At 52.6% G+C, this 24,105-nt stretch overlaps 1 protein-coding gene across 13 annotated transcripts in view; it reads left to right on the forward strand.

The window, feature by feature from the left end:
- The window catches only part of Banp (BTG3 associated nuclear protein), an 82,535-nt gene that overhangs the window by 47,493 nt on the left and 10,937 nt on the right, over positions 1–24,105 (forward strand). For 9 of the 13 annotated variants that reach the window (XM_046435111.2, XM_046435112.2, XM_058575988.1 and 6 more), the window contains 5 exons: positions 3,022–3,261; positions 8,655–8,822; positions 15,199–15,329; positions 16,696–16,767; positions 18,691–18,729. In XM_046435111.2, the coding sequence (XP_046291067.1) occupies positions 3,022–3,261; positions 8,655–8,822; positions 15,199–15,329; positions 16,696–16,767; positions 18,691–18,729 (650 nt within the window). The remainder of the gene's footprint in view (positions 1–3,021; positions 3,262–8,654; positions 8,823–15,198; positions 15,330–16,695; positions 16,768–18,690; positions 18,730–24,105) is intronic. The other 4 variants (XM_058575989.1, XM_058575993.1, XM_058575991.1 and 1 more) reach the window with 1 other exon arrangement.

Raw genomic sequence — 24,105 nt, forward strand, 5'->3', positions numbered from 1 at the left:
GTGGTGTCTTCCAGGCCTGGGATCTTCACTCAGTTCAGAGCACGTCCTTCCCTTGCAGTCTTTCTGGCCCACATTCCCATCCCGGATACTTCTTTGATGACCACTGGTTCGCGTGCTCATCAAAGAAGGATGAAGGTCTGTCATGAGCATCTATTGTGACGTGGTAGGGCTCTGGCTGCAGGTGTCCAGCATGGGTGTGCTGTACAAACGTGGCTTCATTGTCAGTGGGTCCTTGGCCCGAGGGTCCTGGCTACCCCAAATCGTGGTACTTTTCATGGAGCAGATAATTGTAAGTAGCATAACAGTAACATTTCGTGGATCACGTGGAAATCTTACGAACCTATCTCCCCTATCCTGGGGGAAGAAGCACACTCTTTGCTGTGAAGGTTAGCCATTGCTGGGCTGGTGCATAGTTGCTCAGGCTAGAAGGCAGTGGGTACTGACTTTGGTTTCCTGATTATCATTTGTTGTCAGAGCATTTCTCCCATCTCAGGCAGTATATTGCTTTTAAGATTTGTGAACAGTTTGGGCAGGCCTTTACAAAGGCCAGAGGAAAGTTAGTTTTTGGTGTGGATGAAAACTATAATCCAGTACTGGCTCATGACAATGAATCTGCTCTGAAAACTTGCCTGCAAGTTGCTGAGACCAGCCTGGAAGAGCTCTCCTGCCTGAAGCTGTCGTGCTGCGGAGGGACTTCAGTCCAGGTCTTTGAGCAGCCCTGAGGCCCTCAGCGGGACACAAAGTAGTGCCCTTTTTTGTTTGTTCACTGTGCTTTGCTGGACAGTGTGGTGTGTGACTACTGACCTCCAGTATGACACAGTGCTGACCACAGGGAGACTCACAAGTAGCTTAGGAAAACTGCAGTCATCGGCTGAGGGCCAGAGGGGTCCTGGGGAGGCAGAGTCATAGGACAGAGCCCACCAGTGTGTCTGAGAAGTGAGAACCTGCTCCCTTGCTCTTGGCTCCTCTGAGCTGTGGGTGGAGGGATGGTCAGTACAGCTGGGGTGCTGGGGCAGGATGGTGGGAGCCACATTGTCTTTGGAAGGACTGAGCGGCAGCTGGCCTGGTTGGGTCCCAGTGGTGTTTGCAGGTATAGCCAATGCCTCGGCTTCTGACAGCACAGGGTGCCGCCACCCCTCCCTGCATGTTCACGGTGGGTCCCTGTGCTCCCAATCTCCAAATATTAAGTGCAGAGATTCTGGGGTCAGTGGTAACACCTCCTGTTTGAAGCTTCGGTTAAGTCCCAGCTCTCTTTCCTTCTCCATCCTTGGGGCAGCCAGCCCTGACTCTCCTGGCTTTGCAACTGGACTGCTGAGCTCGGTGCCTTAGAATTAAGACCTGTGACTGAGCCAGGCCTTAGATGGTGAGCACTGCACCCAGTGGCAGGCACAAGGTTGTCTAAGACATAGTTGCAGATCAGTTAGTAAGTACCCTTGAAGTTGGAGTCTTCAGCATTCCCCCGTGATACCTTGACGACCCGTGCCGGGGACTCCCTGTGCCTCTGAGTCACGTGTCCACTCGAATCTAATAGTGGATGGCTGGTTTTCACCACAGTGCATCGGCACTGTCTGAGCTGGTACCCGTGGCACAGCCTCTCCACTTCTGAACCATCAGTGTCTCTGAGAAATGGTGCTTCTTCTTCGTCTCTTACTCAGTTCTGAAAATCAGAGCTGTTTTCCATCCTTAGCTACATCCAGGGAGCCCAGCCTGAGGTGCCCTGAGCAGTGCTTCTAGCCTGGCTTCATCCCCACCCCAGGGACCATGTTTTCCGTGGACAGGGCTCCCTGCCTGTCCCTGAGGTTCCGTGGCAGTCCTCTGGTTCAGGGAGCTGGGCGAGGCTGTCTGAGAAGAGCAGCAGGCCCGAGGTTCGCACTGGAGTTGGGGTCAGAGGTGGCCAGAGTGTGCGAGCCCTGGGCTCTGGGGATGTTGCTACTGCAGACCTGCCCGATGCATGTCTTCCAAGCTGTCACTCTGCACTCCTCCCTGTGAGATCCCGAGTTAAGAAGTGTGACCACATGGTTGAGGAAAACGCTTGTGGGGAGGAAGGAGCTTTGGCCTGGAGAAGAGGCTAGGGAACCTGCGCTCTGAGCAGGGGCCACACTCGCTGCTGGACCGTCCACAGAGGGAGGCCCAGAGGGAGGCCATGGGAAGGGAGGGGTGGCTGTCTGGAATGCTGGGACAGGACTCAGGTGTCCTGCGGAGATGGCATGTTCCTGGGGGCTCCTGTAGTGCAGATGACAATGGTGCTGGCCTGTCACATCGCCTCTTGTAGAGGCAGGTCACAGTGGAGATGGGTGCACTGAGCTCTCATCTGGGACAAGTGCACTCTGTGGCCATCACACCCACAGTCAAGAGGATGCACAGGAAAAGTGGGTGCCTTGCCAAGCAGCTGCCTCTGCCCATTGCTGCCTGGGTGTGTGGCGAGGCTTAAAGCAGGGGAAAGATGTGAGGCCTGTGTCCCGAAGCTCATTGCACTGCTGGGGTGGAAGAGACTCTGGTGTCTGAGCCCAGAGCTCATTTGACACCCTCTCTGCCCGAGTCGGGATGACCTGGGCCTGTGTGAGTCCTGGACTGCTCCCAAGGGCACTGCAGCGGCTCCAGCTGCTGGCCTACAGCGTGCCACACCTGGTCGTTTGCACAAGCTTTGGGCAGGACCCAGCTGGGTAGCTTTCCAACGAGTTGTCAGCCCTCAGTGCCCTGCCATCACAGAGGTCACAAGGTGGTCTAGCTCCCGAGGAAGCCTGGAGTGCAGGGCAGAGTGTCTTCCCCATGTGGGCTGCCACATTCATCTTTTTGAAATGGAGCAAGCAACCTAGGTCAACTTTGTGGGCATGGTATGACCCTTGCTGTCTTTGTCAGACTGGAGCCCACCCTCTTGCAGCCACAGGGAGGTTGGGGGATTGGCTGTGGGTCAACTTTCCTGAGCCTGTTTGAGCCAAGCACTGGGGCCATCTGGAACGTGAGCACTTATTTGGAGCATGCCCTGAAGCTGGCTCACGGAGGACCCCGTCTCTTTTTCAGAGGATTACCCCAACGGCACCTGGCTGGGCGATGAGAACAATCCTGAGATGAGGGTGCGCTGCGCCATCATCCCCTCTGACATGCTGCACATCAGCACCAACTGCCGAACGGCCGAGAAGATGGCGCTCACGCTGCTGGACTACCTTTTCCACCGTGAGGTACAGGCCGTGTCCAACCTCTCCGGCCAGGGCAAACATGGGAAGAAGCAGCTGGACCCGCTCACCATCTATGGGATCCGCTGTAAGTGGGCCTGTCCCAGTTCCTGCCTGGCTGGGGGGTGGAGAGAGCCGTGGAGGCATCCGGTGAACTGGATTGGGGGCCCACGTGTGCAGTGCTGGAGAGGACGCTGGGCTCAGTGGTCTGTGTCATGTGCTCCTGGGTTGGCCTTCAGAGTGCCCAGCCTGTGTGTCCTGAGCTTAGACACCAGGTGAAGCTCCAGAGGTCTGGGTCCAGGGGAAGCAAGGAGCCTTGAGGCCATGGAGTGTGTGCACAGGCTCTGCCCTGCAGTCCCCAGACTGGTGCTCACTGCGCTTCCATTCCCTTAGCAGCTCCTGCTGGAGTCAGTCTCTTGTAGGGAAGGGGCACGGGCTGTTGATTAGGACCCATCCCATGACTGCTGGCCCCTTGCTGGCCTCTGTGCCTCAGCTTCCTCAGGTGACTGGGAGAAACTTGGCAGAGCTGCTGTGGGCTCTGTCAGTACATGTGGCCCTCTACGCCTGTGAAGCCACTGGGAAGGGGCAGTGCGTGCTCAGGTCCCTCTGCTGGGTGCAGCCCTCAGGATGAGTGGGAGTCCATCTGGCCCACCTGTGTCAGCGAGGCCTTTGCAAGTTAGGCACCACTGTGTGTTCAGGTGGACCCTGAAACATTTCAAGTGCTCATTTGCCTTTTCTCCCTGTGCTTGCTTTGATACTTATTGCTGATTGCTCCTCACAACACAACACAGAACAAATACATGGACATAGGCCCACCTCCTGAGGCCTCAGCTCAGCTACTGATGAAGAGCAGACCAGCATTGTCACCCCTGCCTCCCTCTATTGCTCCTTCAGAGTCTGCCGTGACATCCACAGCTTCAAGGCTACAGCCACAACCATCCCAGTTAGGGAAGACTTTTTTCTCCTTCCTGTTTGTGGACAGAAATATTTTCCCCTATTGGGCTCAGTGGTGCATGCTTATGCGCCTCCCAGGGGCTTGGGAGGCTGAGGCAGGAGGATCACAAGTTCAAAGCCAGACTCAGCAATTTAGCGAGGCCTTAAGTAACTCAGACTCTGTCTCTAAATAAAATACAAAATAGGGCTGGCGATGTGGCTCAGTGGTTTGAGTGCTCCTGAGTTCAAACTCTGGTACCCGCTCCCCACCACCCCCCAAAAAGAAAAAAAATATCCCCCCCCCAAAATCTGCATTTTGAAACACATGGTAGGTCACATCTCTAAGTACTGTCTTTGTGAAATGAGGGGACATGTTTATTTGAAAGGGGGACTTGCTTTCTGGGATGTTGGCTTTTTGAGGGCTCCCAAGGATCAATGGGCCTCCCAGAATTCAGGCAGATAACGAAATAGTTTGTGCTCCATCAAAAGTAGCACATTCTCGTAACTTTGGAAAACGTGGAACATTCTTTTAAAGAGTGTGTCTTGTTGTTTGAATTGAGAGCGCAGGAGCGGTTCTTACAGCTTTTCCTATCGGTGATATAAGCCTCTGCTTGAACTATGCAGAAGAGCAAGTCCTAACCTGCAAGTTGCCAGAAATGAATTGAAACACAATCAGCCTGACACCCCCACCCTTGGGGACATCTGTGAGGAAGGCTGGTATGGATGAGGGACCCCTGAGATCTCCTGGTGCTTGGTGGGAGTTTGCTTGGTTGGCACAAAGTCCCACACTCCCAGGTGACCTGCAGACGGCTACAGTCCCCCCTTTCAGCAGGCAGTCTCCTGGCAGAAGACACAGGCACGCTTACCTTGGGGAGCCATCTGTCTACCCCACCTGGGGCACCCTGCAGGGTGTGTTGGGGTCCTGGGACTGCTGCAAAGAGCCCTGCAGACTTGGGGCTGGAGACCCAGGGGTTGGTTCTCTGATGGGTCTGGAGGCCGTGTGTCCAAGGTCCATTCTTGGCAGGCTGTACCTCCTCTGCTGGGGCTTTCTCTCTCCTGGCTTCTGTTGGTGGCTGACGCTTCCTGGTACTCCCGCCTCGTGGCAGCCTGGCCCCAGCCCTGCCGCCTTGCCCCAGGGCCTGTTTCCAGTGTTTTCCGCTGTCTTTTTCTCCTCTCCTTATAAGGACACCAGTTACACTGACTGGTGTGACCTCATTTTCACTTAATGAATCACATCTGCACAGACCCTGGTTCCCAGTGAGGTCACACTCAGAGCTCCTGGGAAGGACGAGAACTCGAGGGGATGCTGCTCGACCTATCGCACAGGATGTGGGTTCTTCTGAACTTGCTGGTTGGGTGCTGTCTCTTCTCCACTGCTATGGTGACAGGGGAGGCTGCCCATGTGTGCCTTGGGGTCAGGACATGGCTGTGCACAGGTGCTCCCATTGGTCCATCCCTGCTCAGCATGGCAGGGCACAATGAGTACCCCAGTTTGACCTAGAGCTGGCATAGGTCAGGTCCCTGTGACTGATGGAGACCAGCAGAAGACCCCTCATTGGCAGGGACCTGGACGCTGTGCCTTCAGGCACCAGAGAGCAGCACCAGGGCTCGGCAAGCTGAGGAGCCTTATCTTTTTCTTACCCATGTGTGCGATCGTGGTAGTGGGACACCCACCGGCTGGGCTTTGTGAGGGAGGCTCTGGATATTGAGGGCCTGGGCCTGCGCCTGCCTGGAGTGTCACCATGAGGACACATGGCCCAGTTCCTGTTGCTTTTCTGAGCCAGCTGCTATCTAGTTAGGTCTGTAATTTCAAGAAATAAGTTGCTGACACTCCGTTTCCCGCTTTGCATTCTCCTGAACTTGAGATTCTGTTAACAGGGATCATGTTTATCATTCCTTCATGCCTGATAAATTGAGTGTGCCACCCACCGAGGACAGGAGACTGAGCTCTGCTTGTGTGTTACCTCTGCCCTGTCCCCCCACAGCTCCTCTCAGGTCCACTATGAGCCAGGCTGGCCAGGGAGAGCTGGAAATCTGGTTTTGTGATTTGAACACATGTCCACAGTAGGAGTTCTGGAGGGTGGGGAGGCAGTTACATGGTGGGGAGTGTTTTCTGCCCCAGGGTAGACTGCCTGGCAGCTTGCAAGGGCAGGGTGAGAGCTGGCTGGGGCCGCCCCTGAGCCCAGTGGACAGGTGTGGCTCCGGCCAGTGGCAAGGGTGCACCACCTTGCTTTCCAGGGAGCTGAGTGCGGCTCTGTGGGTAGCAGGTGCCCGAGGGCCGGTGCCAGCAACTTCTGCTCTTTGTTTCTTCTGCCTGCTGTCTCCCCAGTGCACTGAGGCAGCGGTGGGGCAGCCTGAGCAGAGCAGCAGCTTGGTGGCCTGTCCTCCCTGAGCATCTTGCTGGGGCCTGGGCTGTGCTGAGGGCCACAGTGGAGGCCCCCCCGAGGTGGCACTGGAAGGCAGGATTGTAAGGCCATTGCGCACTCCTGCCTGGTGTTTGACTTGGACATGAAGGTGAATACTCTTTTTCCTTGAGGTTGTCAAACATGAATCAGACAATAAGGTAGTTGGTTAGTGGTGGGTTCTTTGGTGGCTGTGGTCTGCAGTGGGTCCTTGTCACTGCAGTGGTCACTGTCTGCTTGGTGTCCTGACTTGGTGAGGCTTTGTCCTGCAGTAAAGCCATATGCAGCACACTGTGATCACTCAGTAGGTATTTATTGAGTGATGATTCTGTGATTTCTTTAGAGGTGACCTGAAAGTCAAAGACCCAGAATTTGCTGCTTAATTTACAAATACTCTTTTCTGTAAGATGATGAGTGTTGCTCCCATGCTTTTGGTTGCTCTTCTGATGCTGGGGTCCTGCCCCATTTTCATCCGGTTTCTTTTTATCTAGTCACAGAGTTTGGTTGCCATTCATTTCTGCCCTAAGGACACGCTCATATAAAAAGCCAAGAGCTCTTCTCAAAACCACCACCACCACCACCACAACAACCACAACCACCACCACCACCACAATCACCAACATCACCACCACCACCACCACCACCACCACAATCACCACCACAACAACCACAACCACCACCACAACAACAACTACCACCACCACCACCACCACAATCACCAACATCACCACCACCACAACCACCACCACCACAACCACAACCACCACCACCACAATCACCACCACAACAACCACAACCACCACCACCACAACAAAACCACCACCACCACCACCACAATCACCACCACAACAACCACCACCACAACAACAGCAGCAAACCTTCTGATACTTAATACAGTACTTTAAAAACCAAACACTTCCTTTGTTTTGATTAGTTCTGGTGTTTTGCTCCCCACAGGAGCAGGTGTGTGGGGACAGGGCAGTAGTTAACTCTCAGTGGATGGTTCAAACCCAGGGCTCTTGGTTCTCAAAACAGTATTTCAGTGTGAGCGTCTGACCATGACAGTTCTCAGTTTCATCTGTTCCCTTGGAGTGGATGGCCAGCAGAGAGGAACCTGCTGAAGGACAGAGGCCTCATGATCCCCACGTTGCCACTGGGTACAGGAAGGGCCTTCTAGACCCTTAGTCTCCTCGTAGCTGGCTGGGAGCTCCTCTGGATGCCCATCAGCGATGCTCTGAGAGCTGTCTGTGGAAGAGTGACCGGCCACATGGGTGCCCGTGGGCACTTTGCTCTGCCAAGATGCTCTTCAGGAAGGTGCACGCCCACCTGCCCCATCCCTGCTTCACGTTGGAGTGTAGGTAGTGCCCTTCTTCCAGGTGTGCAGGGGTGCCAGGGCAGAAGCACTGCACAACACAGTCCTGTCCTAGAGGTGTTGTGTTCAAGGAGAAAGGTGAAAAGGTGTGGGAGTCCATTAGCGAGTGTCAGAGCTGAGGGCGCTGGAAGGGTGCCGGAAGGGTGCCGGAAGAGAGCCTTAGACTGCTGTGATCTCCCTGTGTCGATGGGATAGCTGGGCATGTGCTGTGTGCCAGGACAGTCTGGTTTGCTGGCATGCACAAGGAGACAAATTTCATCTCCAGTGTGTGTGAGGGTGGTGCAGCAGGGGCTGAGGGCAGGTGGGACTGTTGGGGGTCGGGCTCCATAGGGCTGGGGTAGCTGAGAGGGCAGAGGAGTAACAAGTGCAGTTTTGGAAAACCAGATCTGACTGCATTGTTGGGATCCTGATTTGATTCTCTTGGCATTTGGGACATGAGATACTGTTCATGATTTGGGGGCAGACGGGGGATGGGACTGCAGCAAGCCTGACACCTCTTTCACCCAGCATGCAGTTGGGCCAGATCCTTTATAAGTTAAGTGGATTGGAAGGAGGTATAACTAGGTGAGCCTGCACCTGGTCTTGGAAGGCCACTTATCCCCTGACTCTTCTCTGGTGACACGTGCTTTCTGGCTCATTTTTCTGGAGGGTTGGGTCAGCCTTTGGCAGCTGAGCTCTGGCAGCTGGCCACTTCAGTGTTCAGGTCACTCCCAGACAGCAGGGCCATGGAGGAAGGCTGCACCTCACTGCTCTCTTTGGGATGTGTTCTTCCAGGTCACCTTTTCTATAAATTTGGAATCACGGAGTCTGACTGGTATCGAATCAAACAGAGCATTGACTCCAAATGCCGGACAGCATGGCGGCGAAAACAGCGAGGCCAGAGCCTGGCGGTCAAGAGCTTCTCGCGCAGGACTCCGTCCTCGTCCTCGTACAGTGCCTCAGGTAGGCCCTGTGGCAGGCGGTGCAAGTGGAGCCTTGGGGCTCAGTGCAGGGGGAGGCCTCCCCCTAGCTGAGTCTGCAGTGGCCCCGGGACCCTTCCCTCTGGGTCCATGAGTGAGCGTGGTGAGGCTGAGAGAGCGCAGTAGCCCTGTCCGGCTTATCTCACCAAGGAACACCCTGGCCCTCGGCTCTGAGTCCCTGTGGGCTCCGGAGCAGAGGGAGGGTTTGCTCAGACCCTCCTCTCCTGCTGCCGTGGAGCTCCTGAGCGTCCGGCTGACTTAACAACACAAGCAACACTATCGTTGGGGGAGTACCAAATTGTTTTTCTCTTTTTTTCTGATTTCGAGTTTACGGACCCAGACTTCTCCAAACAGTCGCGCAGTCTCGCCTCCCCGCAGGCGTTGCTGGAGAGGGGCTTTCCCTGGAAGAGCGCTCTGCAGCCACGCTGTGCGACTTTGCCTTTCTGTTGCCTTTCCCCTGAGACACCTCAAAACACTTATAAAGTATTTGAATTAAAAAATTTTCCTAGACTCCCCACAGCAGCTTCCTTGCAGGAGCTCTAGGAACCTGAGGGCTCGGCAGTGGACGGGGTGGCCCTCCCAAGTGCTTCCTTGATTGGAGACGCTCTTCTCGGAGCTGCGGAGCACATCGCCTGGAGCTGTGTGCACACCCTTGGGGAAGCAGCCTCCTCCTGGCTGTTTTGGGGGGTCGTCAGACCTCAGCCTTGGCTATTGCCCAGGTCCTTGAGATGGATGTGGCTGCTGTGTAGGCCACACAAGCCATATCTGGGCAGTGCTCTTGTGAGTGGCTGCAGGAAGAAGCTGTGAAGGGGGAATCAGGCCTTGCTGCCCTGGCTAGGAGTCCTTCACGGGAGCTCTGCGGGACCTGGAGAACTGTGCTGGTGTCCTTCTGCACAGGACAGAGAGGGTGCCTGTTGTATGGACACAGCAGCGGGAGTCATGGCTCCAGGCAGGGACGGGATCCTGTCAATGGGCGGCAGGTGTGGAAGCTGCGGTCACCTGTGTTCCCACTTTGTTCCACGTGTGGAGGCGTGGAGAAGGCGTTGGAATCTGTGTGTGCTTATCTTGGTAGTGGCTGTCTCTATCTAGCGGGGTTACGGTTTTTATTTCATTTATGTCTTTGTGTTTGACTCTGGTTTCCACATTATTTCCAGTGAACACTGTATTAATTTTATAGTTTTTAAAATGCTGTTTAATTCAAGGGGTGGAGATTTCTGCTTTTAGTGACCATGCAGTAGCAGGGCCAGAGTGAAGTCTCCTATAGACACCTGGACAGGATCTGAGAAGCTGCTTTGTGGACGTTGGGCAACAGGTGGCCAGGCCTGTGCTCCCTGAAAGAAGGAAGTGGGACCTGCCCCGACTCCGAACCCCTCTGGAGTGTGAAGCAGTGAGGATTGTCAAGTGTAGCCCACAGCCGGGCTGGGGCTGTGAGGGGCTGAGGCAGTGAGAGCTGTGGGGAGAGGGCAGGCTCCCTGTTGCCTGTGTGAGTCCTAGAGGCACTTGCCCAGAGGGAGGTTCCTAAGTTCACCTGGGCTGAGAGGCGTCCGGTTCCCACAAGACAGAATGCAGAACCCTCTGTGACAAGTCCAGCTTCTAGCAGGGGCACCAGAAGGCCTTGCCTGCTCAGGCTGAACTGTCCCCAGAGAAAAGTTGCCACAGTCCAGACACCTGACATGGAAAAAGGCACAAGGCCCCAAATCCAATCAAAAGAACCAGAGGGAAGGAGACTGAGACCAGCAAAACCAGGGTCAGGGAGACTAATCTAAAGGAGCAGACCCGGCACGAACACGTCTATTAAAGCTCTTTAAGGGGGAGCAGGAATGTAGTGGAAGTAAAGAAATAGAAGATACACAGCGCCAAGTGGACTCTGGATGTGGACCACGCGGGCAGGGGTTTCCAGGGCACAGTGCCATTCTTGATTTCACTCATGTCATTTGGTAGGACTGGACCCAAGTTAAATTCCCAGTCGGGGACAGTCTCCTCACAAATCTGAAAACTACTGGATGTGGTGTCCTGCATTACTAGGGCACTGAAGATCCTGGGGTGTGTCCGAGGAGGAGAAACGCGTCACCACAGGGACGGGCAGCAGGGCCTCCTCGCCCAAGGCTGGACTCCTTGTTCTGTGCTCAGGCGCCTCAGCTCCCTGAGTGCTGCTGTGGCAGGGGCACCTTGCACATTAAGGTACTGCTGCCTCTGGGCTAGCCTGCCCCTGTCACAGAATGTTTTGGAGCCTTTGAAAGGACTGTTCAGAGCAGGCTTTGTGGTAGTGCTGGGATGTGAGGCCATTGTCTTTGGAAGCTAAAGGGTTTGAAATTGAGACCTCAGGGTGTGATTGTGCCTGGAGAAGTGGCCCTGGATGAACTGGGCTGCCTTGGGTGGGATGCTGAGAGGGGCACAGCACCAGCAGGCGTGGGAGGCAGACGCAGCCCAGCTGGGTTTGTTCATCGTGGGGCCTCACGGCCAGCACCCCATTCCTATTCTTCATGAATGTTTTCCTAACGTGTTCTGTAGACCTTTCCAGCCATCAGGTGGATGGCTTTGGGACTTAGTGCTCAGGTGGACTAGGTGTGGGACCGGCCTTCTGCAAGCTCCACTTGCAGGTGGACCACTTTGGAAAAACCTTGCATTCAGATTCTGATTCAGATACCACGGCGGTGACCTGAAATTCTGTTTCTCACCAGCTCCCAAGTGACAACCACACCACCAGCCATGCTCATCCTTGAGCCAGGCTGTGCATTGGAATGGGTAGGGTCTTGGGCACGTTGACCTTCAGGTCCACTGCTGACTTTGCAGGTGGAAATTGAGATGCCTTTCTCTCAAGCTCAGGTGGTCTGTGATTCTTCTTGTCTTACCGTTTTTTGTTTTTGTTTTTGTTTTAACTTATCAGTGTCTGTCTTCCAGTCCTCAGTGTTCCTTTCAATGGAATGTCTGACTCAGTTTAATGATAGTTTATCAAGATGTCAGTGTTTCTCTAAGATGCTGTGGGTCTCTTCACACTAAGTGTGCTGGTCTCTGAGGGGCACAGCTGGCCGCAGTGCGGTGGGTCTTCAGTATCTGAGCCCTGGGCAGGTCCCAGATGTGCCATGTCTGGGAGACCCTGGCAGCGGGCTGACTGAGGTGGCTTTTGAATATGGCTTTTTCAGAGAGGCACGGCCTTGTACCAGGGGCAGGGCCTTCCTCGCCCTTCTCTTTGGTCAGCTGTCTCCAGCTTCCATCCTGGTGAAAGCAGCACTGCCCCATTAGCCTTCTGTGCCCAGTGTTTGGAGTAGGAGTGAACTCTAGAGGGCAAGGCCAGTCATCCAGACCCCAGCTGAGGGTGGTCAGCATAGGGGTGTCCCTGTGGCTTGAAGTGCTCCCTTTTCAGGGGAGCAGTGTGGCTTCTGATCATTGGGCCGCTGCTGCTGCCCCAGGCCCAGGCTCCTCCCTCCCTCACAGTGCTCCCTCACAGTGCCGGGTGAGTTGAGGACAGAGAGCACCTGCTTTGTAAACTTCAGTGGACTTAATTATTACTTTAAGGGACTTCTAGAATCTGCCATTGTTCGTTTTGTGTCTACTCTTGGTCTAACAAAGCTATTTTGGTGACAGAAATAACTCAGTAAAATGTAATCAAGCCACAATTCTGGCTTAATTACATTTTACTGAGTTATTCAGTGAGGTTGTAATTCAGTGGGGTTGTCTCGTTCACCTTTGAATTCTCAACCAACAGAAAAGGAACTTCGAAACAAATAAATACTGTAGGTGGGATCCTGTGCCAAGGATAATCTGTTTAAAGATTATCTGTTACTGCCAGATTGAATACAAGTCATAGAACACTAGTTTCGAGAGAATTTCTAAAAACTGATTTATGAAAGCACTGTACCATGCTATCTGGCAACACCACCCAGATGTTTACATGTGCTTGAGTTTAATGTGGCTTAATTTTACTGTTTAAAACACACTGCGTAAGGGCTGGGGTTGTGGCTCAGTGACAGAGTGCTAGCCTTGCACATGTAAGGCCCTGGGTTCCATCGTCAGCACCACATAAAAATAAATAAATAAAGTAAAGGTATTGTGTCCAACTACAACTGAAAAATAAATGTTTTTTTTTAAAAAAAAAAAAAAACAAACAAACAGTCTCATTGGCGAGTTGGAAACCGTGGCTGGGCATCTGTACAGTAGTGGCCAGTGTTTAGAGTTGAAGAGTACCCTCTCTTGAAGCCCACTGCCTGCACTCTGTGCACGGCTGCCTTTGCTTCCTTCAGTGAGTGCTCTGGATGCTGGGAGGAGCCAGGCCAGGAGAGGTGGGGAGGCCCTGGCCGGGGCCCTGTCTGTGGCTCCCTGTCCCACTGGATGGCAGCCTGCTACCTCCTCAGTGCAGTTCTGACCTGCGCTGGTGTGAGCATGTTCACCTCTGGTCACTGCTGTAGCTCCTGATCCCAAACAAGTGGCCAGTGCAGATTTTTGCTCTAGATGTTAAAATTACTCTGCTTTAAACTATGAATTTAACTAAGTCTTCACATTATACAGTTGTGGTGAGCCCTTGATCAAATGGTAATTTCAATTATTTGAATCTTCCGTTTGGAAATCATTTGTATCATACTAACAAATCCTATCTTCTAGGATTTTTTTAGAATTCTACGTATGAGTAGAACCATTCTTCTTAGGCATATTTTTAACCATTGGAAACCATCAAACTCCATTGATTATTATTATTATTTTTTTCCAATTGGAGCAGAAATACTTTGGGAGTCTGCTCAGTCATAAAGCTCTTATTAGCTGCTGTAGTGTTCTCTAAATATTTAGCTCTTGTACCTCTCATAATGAAGTTTGAAATGTTTTTTCTTCCTTTTTGTATTTGGTACTGGGAATTGAACCCATGGGTGCTTTAACACTGAGACAATCTCCAGCCCTTTTTATTTTAGATTTTGAAATAAGATCTCACCAAGTTGTTGAGACTGGCCTGGAACTTATGATCCTCCTGCCTCAGCCTCCCGAGCGGCTGGAATTATAGGCCGGCTTCCTTGCATATTTAAAAAAAAAATTTTTTTTTTAAATTTCTAGTTGTAGATGGATATAATACCTTTATTTTATGTATTTATTTTTATGTGGTGCTGAGGATCGAACCTAGTGCCTCACACATGCTAAGCAAGCACTGTACCACTGAGCCACAACTTGTTAAAAAATGGCCATTTAAAATTTTTTGATATTGTTTGAAGTAATTTAAAAAATATAATTTTTATCATTTTGCAAATATTATCATCTTATTATTGTTATGTTACTTTAAGAAATGTATTCAGTAGACTCTGCATGCCTTGGCAGTCTGATGCCTACTAGGAGCTGCTTCAGAGTGCTTGGTGGCTCAGTGGTGGAGCAGAGCACACGTCCAGCTGGCACCAGGCTCACATTCACTGAGCAGTGGGCCAAGCAGTGTGCCGTGTGTACACTCCCACCCCCACAGAGTTGTTATTGTGTTTTTCATTTTTCTTCTAGTCATATTAACATTTAACTTTTTTTCACAAAATTTTCTCCCACTGTAATATATTTTTGTGTTTAAATGTTTTTTAATTGATCAATCATAACTCTCTACAAGAAAAATATATATGCATTAAAAATTTCTTAAGCCCTTAATGTTCTAAGTGTGTTGGAAAATTTGGATGGAGGGACCATTACCATTAAAATGAACATACATCAAAGCAAATATATCTTACTTTGGGTAAACATAGAAAGTAAAATTTTGTTTTTGAAGTGTGTCTGAGTGGATGAGGCTTTCCTCTGTTTATTACTTTTTAAAAATTAAATAGTTTAGCAGATAAAAATGTAGCGGTGGGAGGTAGTGATGGGACACCAAGTCCTGCTGGATGTGAGCGTGAATCGTGCTGTGAGCCAGGCCTGCTCGTGTCTGCAGACGTGTGCCACTCCCCTGTGGTGAAGACTCTCGGAGCCCTCTCCTCCCTCCCTTTGCAGAGTGTGGCATGCTGTCCCTCCCTTGGTAACCACACTGTGCAGTGGCACCTCTTCCCTAGTCACCGTTACACTCCAGGGGCAGACACGACGGACTGATGGCCCAAACAGGGCTTCACACCATTGAGTCTTGTCTTTTCATCCCTGCAGTTACATCTGGTGCTCTTTGTTCACGTGACCAGGCTTACTCGAGTAGCAGGGGTTTGTTATGACAGTGGCCCTGATTTTTCACACTCTCTGGTCTTGTGTCAGAAATTTCAGTTATCCCAAACTCACTATTAGTGACCCTGCAGGAAACTGGGGACCTGCTGATCCACATCAAGGGGTGAGGTGTGTCTTATGTGAACTGAGGGGCAGAAGGGACCTACTCTGAGGCTGTCTGTGTGACGCCCTGTGCTCCCACTCCTGTGCTCCCACAGAGACCATGCTGGGTACCCCACCACCCTCCAGTGAGCTCCAGCAGCCGCAGCCGCAGGCCCTGCACTACGCCCTGGCCAACGCACAGCAGGTGCAGATCCACCAGATTGGAGAGGACGGGCAGGTGCAAGTAGTATGTATCTTCTCGCCAACGCAACTGGGGAGGGGACTGGGGCGGGGGGGGGGGGACACCTGCAGCACAGGACGAAGTGATTGTAATATGAGCTCTTGGAGCTCGTGGGTGATGGCAGTTATCGATGGCCTTGTCACGGAAAAGCACCTTACAGGATGACTAGTGGTCCCTCGTGGCTCCTCTTCTGTCCTGTAAGAATGTGGGCATCATCTACCTGTGCACAACCTGCTTGAGGTCCTGGCCACTTGAGGGTCCCTGCTACTGTCTGTCCTCCCAGGAGGGAATGGTTCTCAGTTCCGAGACTCAGGCGCCCTTCTCCCGAGGGAAGAAAAGGTCCTTCCTTCAATGGGAACGACGGCCTTTATTCCTGCATAGCATTTCTTTAGATTGTGTAACTCATGATGTCCCAAGTTTTCAGTGCTGTGAACAGTGTTTCACTGTTACTGCAAGTAGCACATATGTGGCTCAGTTCAACCTTTTGTGGGTGATCCACACCTGGGTTATGGGACAGAAGGGCTCACATGCAGGGGCTTCCAGCGGTCACTTCCCAGCATGAGACTCGCCTCAGCGGCTTGGACTTCTTTATGCTGGGGTCCTGCTTGTGGTCATCCCAAAGGGCTGGGGCAAGGGCCCTCCACACAAACACACACACCCATGGGCTCTTGTGGCAGACATTAGTAGTAGCAAAAAGGGCCGGGAGACTTCTTAGAGACTTGGTGGGGGTGATGGGTGTGGTGCTGCACCTGTGATCCCAGTGACTCTTGAGGCTCAGGCAGGAGGATGGCAAGTTCCAGGCCAGCCTGGGCAACTTAGTGAGGCCCTGTCTCAAAAAATAAAAAGTGCTGGGGATGTAGCTCAGTGGTAGAGTTCCCAGGGGTTCAATCTGCAGTGCTCAAGGAAAGAAAAGCCAGCTCTGACTTAAAGTTGCACCTGCGGGGCTGCCCTGAGCCCTGCCCTCCACTGCCTGCCTCACTTCCTGCAAGAAAGCCAGAACCCTTCCTGGCACTTCCACCAGCTTTATGTCCCTCAAGCTGAAACCATCGTAAAGGAAGCTGTAGTTCTAAGTTTGTCTCCCTTCTTTTTTAATGTTGCTCACATTCTTAAAATTTACCTGTCTAGTGGCATTAAAAGACTTAGCACACTTTTCCCGGGGTGCATTGCTCCTCCTGGAGTGACTGTGGTGTCTGTGACGCTGTGTCCCGAAGGTGGGTTTCAGGAGTGTCCCGTGGGCCCAGGCTTGTGCACACTGCAAGGCACTGGCCGGCACCGAGCCTTCCCTGAGTCAAGGTCAGACTTGGCGGAACACGCTTCATGTTTCCTTTGGTGTGTTTTTCTTCTGATGCTTCTTGGTGTCTTCTCTTTGCGGATCCCACAGGGCCACCTCCACATCGCCCAGGTGCCTCAAGGGGAGCAGGTGCAGATCACGCAGGACAGTGAGGTGAGTTCATTGACTCTGGGCTAAAGGTGGAGCAGATAAGGGTCCAGCAGGGCTGGGAGGCTCAGAGGTGCTGATGGCTCTTCAGCTTCTCAGATGTTACGGGACATTTTCCTCATGTCCTCACAACAGCCTTGCTGCTCTCATTAAGTGGGTGTGGATTAGTTGGGAGGAAGAGAGGTTTTCAGAAGTTTAGTTCCAGGTGAGAGCTGGTGTGAGGGTACGCGTGGGCTCACCTGCGGACGAAGCATGCGCATAGCTGGCTGAGCTCTGGCTGTGTGCAGGCTGCTGTGGGGACTCAGTGCTGGAGGCTGTACCTCCCAGAGCTGGCTGGCCCCAGACAGTTGTGTCCATCACCATGAGGAGGGCTGAAGGCGCCCTGCCTGTAGGACAGCAGCAGGAGACTCCAGGAGAAGGGCTCAGGGATCACATCTGGAAGCTCTCAGTGGGCTCACTGGGAGGGAAGCATGCTCACAGGGGGGAGGGAGAAGGAGCCAGGAGCACAGGAGGAGAGGGAGGGGGCAGGAGGAGAGGGAGGGGGGCCAGGAGGAGAGAGAGGGAGGGGGCAGGAGGGAGGGAGAGGGAACAGATGTAGGGGAGAGACAAGGGGGGCAGGAAGAGGGGGGGGCAGGAGGAGAGGGAGGGGGAGCAGATGTAGGGGAGAGACGGGGGGGGGGAGCAGGAAGAGAGGGAGGGGGCAGGAGGAGAGGGGGGGCAGGAGGAGCGGGAGAGGGAAGGGTCCAGAGAGGAGGAAAGGAGCATGGGGTGAGGGTTCCGTGGCTGACTGTCGTGCCTTAGCATCACCAGGGGGCTTTTTGGAGGACTGATGAAGGGGTGGAGGAGTGCTAGGCCTGGCTTGCAAGGGCGAGGTGCTGGGGGCAGTGAGGGCGAAGCTGGTGTCCCACAGGGAGCAGGCCTCTGAGGCTTCAGGCCTGCACTCACGTGGAGGGATGGGAGCGGAGCACGGGCAGGTTGGCCAGGGGAGTGCTGTGCTGCACTTGGGGGAATGGGTCGTCATTAAAGGCATAAGCATGGAGGGGTGGACAGACAGCCATTAGCACGTCAGTCCTGACTCTCCAGTTTCCTAGATGGCCCAGGCATCCAATCAGAATTTTCACTTTGCTTGTAAGAGAGGCAGGTGCTTGTAGTCACTCAAAGGAGAGAAAATAGATACTGTAGTAAAAGAAAAAAATAAACACAATTTTTTTTTATTGTTTTATGCTAAAATAGCCTGTGTGCTCATTCTTGAATTTCAGTTTTTACTTTCAATTTTGATTCTTTCTCCAGCTTTCAAATCAATCTGTGAATTATTTTTATTTCCATCCGTTAAGAATCAAATACAATAAATTACAACACTTTGCTTGTAGCATTAATGGTGACTTTGTGGTAAGTTAGGATATGGAGACAGTCTTCTTATCACAAGAAATCCTTACCTTCATGTTGTTTGTTTAACATGAAGTAATTACTTTGTCTGCATAGTGACATGGAGTAGAGTCTACCAGCCTAGCCCAGCTCATTTGGCGAGGAGTGGAAGTGTGGTCTGAGTGCCATGTGGTGCTCGGGCCTGCCATGCTGGTGTTGTATGGGTACCATTTGCATTGCTCAAGTATTTCAACTGTTTCAAATAAAGGTTTAAAAAGAAAAAAAGATTCTTATTTGGGGTCAGGGTAGAGGGAATGGGTGCATGTTTTGTTTTACCAAAAAATAAGTACCTAGAGACTAAGCTTAAAATATTTTATATATATATATATATATAATATATATATATATAATTTTTTTTTTTTTTTCCATTGCTACATGGGGTTGGATTTTATAGAATTAGTGATTCCTGGGTGTTTCTAGATGGCATGGGAGGTTGTGCCTGTCTGCATGGGTCATGGTGTTGTTTTTCTGTCCTTGAGTGTCTCCTTTTCCCTTTGCTTGCAGGGCAATCTACAGATCCACCACGTTGGCCAGGACGGGCAGGTAGGTTCTCTCCTGTCTTCACTTCACATCTGCCCACTGTCCCCTGGCTGGGGCTCCCCTGCCTTCTCTCCAGCATTGCCTGGGTGTGATGGCGCCTGCAGGAGGGAGCTGGGAGGGAAGGGCTGGCTTCCCTCTTGGTGGCCATGCAGGTGCCTGGAAAACAGGCAGGGCAGTGCTCTGGCACTACTGTCCTGGCTTTGTGGGATTGTGCCATAGTTTTGCCTCATAGGGGAGCTCCCCTGAATTTGTTATTATTTTCTGGTTGTGTGTGTATGAGCTGCTGGTGGGGCTTGTGCAGATAGCTGTGGGTCAGGACAAGGTGGGCTTGTTCTTGCTGTCACACTCCAACCACTTACTTTCTCTAGTTGAAGAGGAAAAGAGCAGCCCTCCAGCGAACACTCCTGGTAGGAATTCTGTAGCTGCTGAAGAGCCTCTAATGGAGGCCCCAGGGAGGCCCTTGCTGGCCAGGAGAGGGTGAGATTGGGCAAAGGGTTGTTTTCACAGCCTTTTGAAGACAGCTCCTGACAGAGACAGGATCTGGATGGCCCTTCTGTTCTGTGGCGCCCGAGCTGGGTAAGGGTGGAGAGGCTGCACACAGCTCGCTCCTATTCTGGGGGCACGAGCGCTCTCCTACGAGAGGTCTGTTCGTATTTCTGCTCTGCGTGGCACTGTGCACTGGAGAGTCGAGAACTGGACACAGGGCAGACACAGCCCTCCAACTCTTTCTCGACCCCTTGGGGTGCACTGAGAGGAGGCTGCTTGCCCTAGATAATCTGTTTGGATCAAGGTTCCAGTGGCTGAGTGCTGTGGTGGTTGTATTATATAAATCTAAATTTGCTGCTTTGAGTAAGAGCCAGAGCCAAAGGAACAGAACCAAAGAGAACCCAGTTCTTATGCGGTCCTTCTGCATCTTGGTGACAGGGCCACACAGGGCCTGGTGGAAGCTGGCTATTGTCTTTGTGGTCTTGCTTTTTGCTCATGGTCAGGGTGGCAGAGGCTCGGCCTCCTACTCATGGTTTTTCTCTTAGTTTTTGATGTTTTAGCGGCTCAGCTCATATCTATACACTGGTGGCATTATACCTTGTTGACACACACCTGGAATTTAGAGCACTTTAGCAGAAGGGTTTCTCCGTTCTTTTCTGCTGTAAGACATCTTACAGCATATTGCACTGATTTTGCAACCCTTGGTTTGAGAAATACTGAAATGGATGACTGTTAGTGTGTCTTTCTCAAGAACAGTTATAATTAAATAATTTTTAAAAGGCTTACAGCTATGAGGAATTTATACTGTACTTTTTAATATATTTCCTCTCATCTTGTTAAAAGATAATTCTTTAATTTTATTAGAAACATTTTAAAAATTGTAACGAAGTTAAAGAAAAATGATTATAAACATACTAGTTAGTTCTTTCTTAGCACCTTCTCAGGACTTTAAGTTGAGATCCAAAACATAGGATTATCTGTGTCACTCAGCACTGAGTGACTTTCCCTGAGCATTCTTGAATCAGGTGTCACCTGTCTCTGGTCTTGGGTGGCCTCGTTGTCCTTGGGGTTGGTGGTGCAACCTCATTGTGTGACTCGTACCATATCCACAGAGCTCAGGGCAGTTTTGTTCTGAAACCCTTTTCTTGCAAGGGCTCCAGGGAGAAAAGGAGCCCTGATGCTGGAGGGTCCCAGGCATAGCAAGTCTGTGTGGGAAGCCTGTGGAACGGCCCTGGGGATATCAGAGCACCCTCATCTAGCAGCTAGAGGGACTTGTTCAAGGAGCCTCTTGGTATCTGTAGGCCCTAACATACCCCAATTGCTTACTTACTGGTGCTTCCTGGCCCAAAGATGCCATGGTGTTAGGGAGTGGGCAAAAGGTGACCAGAGACTGAAGGGTAGGGGAGCAGTGTCCTCCCCGTTTGGCATTGTGTCCCCTAGAATGCCCAGCTTGTGGAAAAGGGCTCTTGGAAGGAACTAGGTGGGTGTCTTTCATGACTCTGGGTTTATTAGGCTCAAGGGTAGTTTTGCTCCAGCCTGAGCTGGGATCATTGGAAGGCCCAGCTGGCTGCCCTGTCCAAGGCAAGGGGCTTCACTGCACAGTGGTGAGAGTTCCCGTTTGGAGTGGAGTGGCATGTCCCTGCGATCCTTGTGGAAGCCACGTTTTCCTTAGGGGAGGGAGCAGAATGTTCACTCCTGAATCTTAGACTGGTAAGGTGGAGATGTGGGGCTGCCTGCAGTGTGGACATGGCATGTTTCAGGATCTACCTCCTGCCCAGCGTGGGCTCAGAGCCCCTTAGAGGAAGGCAGGCCTAGTGTAGGCAGCGTGGACTTGCCTAGGATCTGCCGGCTTGAGCACGGCCTTAGTGCAGGAGCTGGTGGTTTGCAGGTGAGGCACTACTACAGTTTGGTTTCAGAATTATCCTCCTGCCTGGGCCGAGCAAGACTTTGGGGACTGCCCTGGAAAGCTGTTCCTGTGGGTCCCTTGCCTTCTCGGGGGTGGGCTGCGGCAGGACAAGGGAAGGCTGAGGACTTTCCCCGACTATGCTGCGCGGCACAGATGCCAGGACCCTGATGCCCGCTCTCCTGGTCCTGTTTGCTCTGGTGGCAAGGAGCTCGAGTGCTGGCTGTGATTCAGGAGACGAGTGTGTTGTGTGCTTCGCTCTCACTGCTGTCCCCGGTGAATTCCTTGGTGTTGGGCCTCAGAAGTCACAACAGAGGGGTCTTTCAGGCAGGTAGAAGGCCGGTGAGAGCTGGATGCAGCCTCTGGCTGGGAAGGGCTGTGTGGTTTCCTAAGAGAGGGCCTGGAAGGAGCAGTCCCTCACGGAACCTGCCGAGGTCCAATTAGCTGGAGCAGCGGTGTCTGAAGGGCCTCGCGTAGCTCTGTGAGGAGGTCCCGTGGGTCCCTGTGCTGCCACGCTCCATGCTGCTGCAATGTCCTGGCCCACAGCAGACATATGTCCAGACAGCCGAGGAGGCAGTGGGTCGTCTGGATCGACTTCATCGTTTTCAGTGTACCTTTGAAAGGTAGATGAAAGACCTGGAGTATTAGAACCATTAGATCCATTTTTGTCCCTCAGAGTACCCAGTGCAGTGGACAATAGTACGTATCGATACTCCAGGATTCCTCGTTGAGTCCTTGGGTCGATAAGTTAGCATGCAGTCAAGTGAAGACATTTGAAAACTTCCATGTTTGACATTTTAAGATGTGGCAGATGGAGGCTGCTCCCCGCTCTGGAGATGGCCTGTACTCTCCCTTGAGTATGTCTCTGTTTCCCTGAATAAACTTCTGCCCAGGCCTCTTTTCCCCCCTTTTATTAAGCAGGTTTATTGCAGTATGATTGACTTGTCACAGTTCGACATTTGATGTGTTAATGTGTGACCAGCTTTAAACAACCACAAGTGGAATGTGTTTGCTCCTTCTCAGTTTCCAGCAATGACCTGAAAGCTCACAGAGTAGCCCAGAGCTTCAGTGAGCTGAGCCATCATGACCTCTGGGCAGTTGTGTGCTTCTTTCTAGTAGCATCAAGTTTGGAACGTGGTTTGGTGACTCCTGGGCCTTTCCAAAGCTTTTCTGTTAGCATCTTTTCAACGTGCCTCTTTTCCTGGGCAGTGGGCCTCGTGCCTTCACTTGGCAGTGCGGATGGTTTCTTGGGGGTGGCTCAGCCCAGGCCCACTCCTACGGTGTGTAGGTGCTTGGTAAGCTCAGGTGGAGCTGCTGATGAAGGAGGTGAAGATCCTTTAGCCCAGGGACCCTTCTAGAAGGCTGTCGAGGAGCCGAGGCTGGCAGTGTTTTTTCTCCAGGTGCCTCATCTCCTGGGTCAAGGAAATGACAGTGGAGAGCACCTGTGAGGACACTTGAGGCTGTCCTGCTCAGGCCCAGGTTTCCCTCGGCAATCTGGGAGCTCTGACTAGTCCAACTTGTGTCAAGGTGGAAGGTTCTTCTCCATGCGCTTGACTTGGGGTCGCACTGAGAGGAGGTTCCACACTGTACTGAGCACCTGCCTTTTGGGCCAGAGGAACAGATGCCAGGCCAGGAGGTCGGTCATCTGCACTGAGCCTCCCCGAGCTCCCTGGTCAGCAGTCAGGCCTGAGGAGTTCAGGATCCCATGGCCTCACGGCCAGACTGGATAATGAGGGGGCAGAGGGCATGGAAGGAGCTGCTCCCAAATGTGGCCTTTGAGAGCCATGGGCTCTGTGCCTGGCGGGGGCTGATGAGGACTGCTCTCACCCTAAGGGGTGAGTGAGGCAGGGCTGTGGAGCAAGCTGTGCTTCGAGCGTGGCCTCATCTCTTCTGTCCACCTGCTGGCTTTGAGGGTGCACTGCAGGTGGCTGTCTGGTTCCTCTGGGCAGTGGGGAGTCCTTGGCCTAGGTGTAGTGATGTGGCCCTGCGGGGGCTGCTTGGCTACAGTGGTGCTCCTACGTGTCGAGGTGGCTGGAGTCTCCCGTTCCCAGCTCTCTGACTCGGGGAGCTGTGGAGGGCAGCGAGGACCGTGCTGTGGCTTCTGTGGACTTCCACACCAGTCTGCCTTGAGGACAGGCCCGCTGGATGTTGCCACACCCCACCTGTCCTCCCCTGCCACTATGCTGGCACCTCAAAGCCCCCACTGGGCACAGCCAGTTGTGGAATCAGTGCTGCTGTCTCGTGTCACCCATCGACTGGTGGACAATACCAAAAGGAAAGAGTGGAATGGTGATGTGGGTGCGCTGCATGAAGCCAGAAAGTCCCGGAAACCTTTAGAGTCACAGCGGTCCTGGAACAGTGGCCAAGGCGAGGAAAACTGGGACCAGGGCAGAGAATCAGTAAATCCAGGAAGTTGAGGAGGTGTTGCCAGCAACAAATGGTAGCTGCTGGCCAGCCTTGGCCTTTAGCCATCTGCATAGACACCAGGCAGTGAGCGGCAGGAGGCGTGGCTCCTTAAAAATTGGTCTTAATAGGGGAAAAGAGAAAAAAAGAAAAAAGGGCGAGTCCTTTCAGAGTCTCCTTTTGGGGCGCCATGAGCACAATGTGGGGAAGTGGTCAGCACTCAGTAGGTGTTGGGCTGAGGGGCAGGTGAGCTGCCCAGAAGCTGAGACTCTCCGGGAACCACTTCCCCTCAGAACAGAAGCTGGTGGGGAAGGAGCTGGTGTGGACAGTTTCCTGGTGCTTCGAAGGGAGGTCCTTCCTGAAGTCAGTGAGGCTCCTTGATGGGCAGCTCTCATCTCACTTTTACTGACGGTCTGTCCCAGGCGAGGGCTGGCTGGGAGAAGGGCGTCCAGGCCCCTCTGTCTTCGTCTGTCTTTACTGGCCGTGCATCTTGGCAAGTCAGTCAGCCTCTGAGGCTCCGCTCCCCGCTGCAAATGGGAGCGAATAACAACACACAAGGTGATGCCTATGCCAGCGCCAGGGCCACG

Source organism: Marmota monax, unplaced genomic scaffold (assembly GCF_021218885.2).
Source record: "Marmota monax isolate L192 unplaced genomic scaffold, Marmota_monax_Labrador192_F-V1.1 WCK01_AAM20220418_F8-fsc00024, whole genome shotgun sequence".
Taxonomy (NCBI): domain Eukaryota; kingdom Metazoa; phylum Chordata; class Mammalia; order Rodentia; family Sciuridae; genus Marmota; species Marmota monax.